We start from the raw sequence: 5751 nt of genomic DNA, 5'->3' as shown, positions 1-5751 counted from the left end.
ATGTGTAGTCTAAACTAAATGTGTAGTCTAAATTAAATCTGTAGTCTAAACTAAATGTGTAGTCTAAATTAAATCTGTAGTCTAAACTAAATGTGTAGTCGAAACTAAATCTGTAGTCTAAACTAAATGTGTAGTCTAAACTAAATGTGTAGTCGAAACTAAATCTGTAGTCTAAACTAAATGTGTAGTCTAAATTAAATCTGTAGTCTAAACTAAATGTGTAGTCTAAACTAAATGTGTAGTCTAAACTAAATCTGTAGTCTAAACTAAATGTGTAGTCTAAATTAAATGTGTAGTCTAAACTAAATGTGTAGTCTAAACTAAATGTGTAGTCTAAATTAAATCTGTAGTCTAAACTAAATGTATAGTCTAAATTAAATCTGTAGTCTAAACTAAATGTGTAGTCTAAACTAAATCTGTAGTCTAAATTAAATCTGTAGTCTAAACTAAATGTGTAGTCTAAATTAAATCTGTAGTCTAAACTAAATCTGTAGTCTAAATTAAATGTGTAGTCGAAACTAAATCTGTAGTCTAAATTAAATCTGTAGTCTAAACTAAATGTGTAGTCTAAATTAAATCTGTAGTCTAAACTAAATCTGTAGTCTAAATTAAATGTGTAGTCTAAACTAAATGTGTAGTCTAAATTAAATCTGTAGTCTAAAATAAATTAACTAACTAAACTAACTCTCTAAACTCTCTAAACTCACTTGGAGACTGCAACTGTAAAACAGCTTCAAATAAACTTGACTTGAAATGTAAAGTTTAGCACTTAGTTGCTAACGTTCTATGCTAACTAGCTAGCTAACGTTGCTAAATATCATCAACAAAGCGTTAGCTGCCATGCGGGGAACAGGGTTTATGTTTGGCAGCCATGTTGCTCCACAGGTGAAGCAGAGCAGCAGTCTGAAGCTTTTCAGTGGAAACATGGATTAGACAGGATCCAGCTGAAGGTGACACCTTGTCCGACACCGCCTGTCTGTACAGGCAGGTTGTCATGGAAACCAGTCTGCTGAAGATGCTGTGTCAGCGTAAAGTCTGTCTGAGGAAGCATGAGCAGGAGAAACTCAACTACAACTTCCTGAATACAAGGTGGAAGATTACCCATCAGGCTTTGCACTCATGTTGAGGAGAGAGAGAGAGAGAGAGAGAGAGAGAGAGAGAGAGAGAGAGAGAGAGAGAGAGAGCAGACTAGTGTCCAGTGTTCTTGTTATCAAAGAGCTGATTCATCTCTCCGCTCCATATGTAGAACACATTCTCTCTCTCTCTCTCTCTCTCTCCTCTCTCTCTCTCTCTCTCTCTCTCTCTCTCTCTCTCTCTCTGTCTCTCTCTCTCTCTCTCTCTCTCTCTCGCTGATATTCTCTGTCTTTCTGTCTTTTATCTTTTTCTTTTTTCTCTGCTGTCTTGGATTGTTCTTTTTATTTTTTCTGTCTTTCTGTCTCTCTCCTTCTGTCTGTTTTTCTTTTTTCCCTCTGTCTCTATATATCTGTATTTGATCTTTCTCTGTTTTTTGTCTCTCTCTCTATTTCTGTAACGTATTTATTTTCTCTCCTTTTCCTGTTCCTCATTCCTTTTTCTATTTTATCTCTTTCTCTTTTCTCACTATCTTTGTATATCTTTTTCTTTTCTCTCTGTTTCTGTCTATCTCTCTTTCATTCTCGTATATTCTTCGCTGTTACACGCACACACACACACACGCACACACACACACACACACACACTCACACACACACACACACACACACACACAATACTGAAAGGACAAATTCCACTTGCACTGAACTTGCTGAGAAAGAAAACACCTCTTATAGAGACAGAAAATCTGCTTTATTGATTTTAATGAAAGTAAACAGTAAACCTGACTGACTGCAGTAATGTTATTACTGACAGATGATATGTGTGTGTGTGTGTGTGTGTGTGTGTGTGTGTGTGTACAGAGTCTGAAAGCTGAAGGACTTGACTGAACATTCCTGTTTGGTTTCAGCAGGTTGTACCTGTAGATAAAAGAGTTTATTTGAGTTTACAGGCCGACGCCTGTTTGAGCGACACACAAAGCAGAAAGGTCAAAGGTCGACTGCTATAGAATTCACCTTTCCCTCCGTTTATACACATACAGGATCAAAGGTGTTTAATGACGACATTGCTAAGATCTGATTTTGTTTGACTGGTTACATTTAAAGTTTTTACATTTTCAAAACTCCCTCCTTTTCTCCAGTCAGTTTCAGTCTAACTCCAGGAAACGCATCACAGCTAGACTCGCTCCTGATTGGCTCCCTCACTAAAGAATGACTGAAATCCGTCCAATCAGGGTCCAGTTTGCAGCATTTGAACTGGAAAGCCTCCACTGAGCAGGTTTACCTCACTGTGGCGAGGACAGTTGATGACCTAGGAATAATTGCGCTAAAAACGAAGTTAACTTCCTTAAATCACCAAAAAAGTAATTACAGTAACATTAATCTCCTCCTGATTTTAATTTGATACAGAAAACTAATTGATGAACAATCTGGGGGCAAAAAAAATGTGAATGGCTGAAGACAAATTCCACTAACTATGTGTTAAATCTGTAAAAAGCCTGACGAAGACGTGTTGAAATGTCGGCACGTTTGAATAAAAGTGTGTGCATCGTGGCAGTGAGTGTGCGGCTGCTTTATATTCATTTTGAACTTTCGGACTGTGACCCGCCGCAGCCGGGACCGTCCTCTCCTCCTCTGAGTCTCAGTAGATCTCTAAAAAGATCCACGTGAACCTGAATCACATCTAACCTGAACCTCCTCCTCTCGTCTGTTGCAGAGAACTATGCGGTGAGCGGCTCGGACGGGAAGACGGACTCGGTGGCGAACCTGCAGCCGCAGCCGTCGCTCAGCTCGCTGCAGTCCAGCTCGCCGGGGCCCAAGCGCTCCGGGAACACGCTGAGGAAGTGGCTGACCAGTCCGGTCCGCCGGCTCAGCCACGGCAGCTCCGTGAAGAAACTGCCCAACAGCAAGCAGAAGAAGAGCGGTGAGAAAACTAAACAGGGAGTCGGTACTGTCCACGAGTCACGTCAAAATGGCCGCCGCTCTAGAAACGTCGATTTGAATGGATCTATCTGGTGTAGTGCTTAAGACAACGCAAAACCCAAGTAACTTCAAGTTATTGTGTTGTTGCTGTAGCGATTCGACTATCAGTGAAGTACCTGTCCACAGCAGAGTAACCATGACAACAGTCTGTTGTGCGGCTGTTAGCCCACACAGGTATCATGTCAGTTTTGTTTCGTTAGCTAGCTAACTGTAGCAACTTGCTGGTTGTTCCTACGACAGTAAACAAGTGAGTGCCAGGCTCCGCCCCCACAGCTCCGCCCACACAGCTCCGCCCACACAGCTCCGCCCCCACAGCTCCGACCCCACAGCCCCGCCCCCACAGCTCCGCCCACACCGCTCCGCCCACACAGCTCCGCCCCCACAGCGCCGCCCCCACAGCTCCGACCCCACAGCTCCGACCCCACAGCCCCGACCCCACAGCTCCGCCCCCACAGCTCCGCCCACACAGCCCCGCCCCCACAGCTCCGACCCCACAGCTCCGCCCCCACAGCTCCGCCCCCACAGCTCCGCCCCCACAGCTCCGCCCACAGCATCCTGACTGGTTTGAATGATGATTGACAGCCCACAGCGCCTAACCCCTTTTCTATCCAACTGAGTTTAAATTTCTCCGTTGTTACGTGAGATCAGAGTTCTACAAACATTTCTTGAAGGCAGAAATAAAAAATAAAATAAAATAAAAAACTGGCAAATTTGAATGACAATGAAGGAACTCCGGTTAAAATATTAGTAAAGTACTGACTGAACTGTCCAATGCCATAAAAATACAATTTTAATGACAAAATTCAACCGTATTAATTGAATATTTTTGCATCTTCCTGATTGTTTAATTAACTTAATTGATTGATTGGCTGTTTGATTGACAGGTCCAGGAACAGGAAGAGAGGAGAGCAGGAAGAGTATCGACCTGGGACCGCCTGACCAGCAGGATGACATCATCGAACAGGTAACCAATCAGGTTCAAGAACAAGATGCTTGCATCATTAGAGTTTATAAGTGTCGGTAGTTTTTGTTGTTGTTGTTGTTGTTGTTTTCAGAATGGATATACAGCTTTCCGAAAGTGGACTATTGACATTTTATAGCAAAGAGTGTATCTCTGTAACTTAAAAGTCTATTTTTAAACTTAAATTGAACAAATATTTTGTTTATGCTGTCATAGTGCGATTGTTAATTTGTTGGGAGTCTGATATTGTTTCTGCATTTTGCTGAGCACTAAAGTGTTCTAGTTATTATTATAAACCCTTTTTCAGCTCATGAACATATTTTAATATGAGAAGTTGTATTAATTAACCTTAATGTTAGTTAAGGAACCTGAAGACAACAAAAGGCCTTTCTGTTCCTTCTACAGAGATGTCAGGTGACTGTAGCTCACTGAAGGCTCTATCTGCTCCTGTTTACAGGCTTTCAAGAGACTGTAGGGTCTAACTGCTCAGATTAGATTAGATTAGATTCAACTTTGTTGTCACTGCACAGAGTACAAGTGCTGAGACAAAGAAATGCAGTTTGATATCTACACTGATGTGAGTTCACTGACTCAGCACAGGGCCGATCTCTACCTGTTCATACATGTAAGGTGACTTCAGGTTACTCAAGAGTCTGTGTGCTCCTATCTACATCGCTTTAAGGTGTTTTTACACTCTTTGCTCTTATCGACAGCGATTACACTGATTTAAGGTGATTTTAGGATACTGAAGAGTCTCTCTGCTCCTATACATCGTTTCCAGGGGACTTCAGGTTGCTGAAGGGTCTATCTGCTCTTATCTACACTGATAACAGACTTAATCTTACTGCAGCTGACTAAAGGGCTTATTTGCTCAAACCTACATAGACTGAAGGTGGTTTTAGGTTCCTAAAAGGCCTATCTGCTCCAGTCTGCAGGGCTTTATGGTGTTTTTCTGGGTACTAAAGAGTCCATTTGCTCTTATCTACGTTAATGACACAGATCTGAGGTGAGTTGAGGTTGGAACAGTCTGTCTGCTGTTATCTACACAGTTAATGTGTTCTTCAGGATACTAAAGAGTCTGTCTGCTCTTACATAAATTAAGGTGACTTCAGGTTACTGTCTGTCTGTCTGTCTGCTGTCACATTAAATCTTACTGCAGCTGACTGAAGGGCTGATTATCTGAAAACTACATAGATGTAATGTTAGTTTAAGTACTAAAAGGCCTGTCTGCTCCAGTCTGCATAGTTTTGGCGGTCCTAAAGAGTCTGTCTGCTCTTATCTACGTTGATTACATAAAGTTGAGGTGAGTCCAGGTTGGTACAGAGTCTGGTCCACATGGTTTTAAGGTGCTGTCGGGTTGTAAAGGGCTTATCTGTCAGATCTGCAGGTACGTAATGGATCCTGCTGCTGTAAATGGCCTCAGTTCCTCATTCAGGGTGTTAGGTGTTGCTTTCTCTCTCTCATGCACACACACACACACACACACACACACACACACACACACACACACACACTCTAAGCTGAAGGAAACCTGAGTCCAGAGGTTTCATGCTGTCAGTATTTAACGAGTTTTATGTTCATGCATGCTGTGTATAACTATGCTGTGTATAGCTACCTGTCACACAGCGTGTCACTGTTGTCACGTGAAACCTTGTAACTATGATTTTTAAATGTCTTAACTTCAGTTGAAGATTGGGAAAACAAAAATTGGGAAAAGATCCTCAGAGTATGCAATGA

General features: G+C 41.8%; 1 protein-coding gene across 1 annotated transcript in view; it reads left to right on the top strand.

The window, feature by feature from the left end:
* The first annotated feature begins 994 nt into the window (after window positions 1-994).
* LOC144538469 (kalirin-like) overlaps window positions 995-5751 on the top strand; it is a 9155-nt gene continuing 4398 nt past the window's right edge. Inside the window, exons 1-3 of the mRNA XM_078282530.1 lie at window positions 995-1028; window positions 2788-2994; window positions 3938-4017. Coding sequence (XP_078138656.1) covers window positions 995-1028; window positions 2788-2994; window positions 3938-4017 — 321 coding nt within the window. The remainder of the gene's footprint in view (window positions 1029-2787; window positions 2995-3937; window positions 4018-5751) is intronic.

Source organism: Centroberyx gerrardi, unplaced genomic scaffold (assembly GCF_048128805.1).
Source record: "Centroberyx gerrardi isolate f3 unplaced genomic scaffold, fCenGer3.hap1.cur.20231027 Scaffold_603, whole genome shotgun sequence".
NCBI classification, from domain to species: domain Eukaryota; kingdom Metazoa; phylum Chordata; class Actinopteri; order Beryciformes; family Berycidae; genus Centroberyx; species Centroberyx gerrardi.
This window is presented reverse-complemented; position numbering and strand designations above follow the sequence as displayed.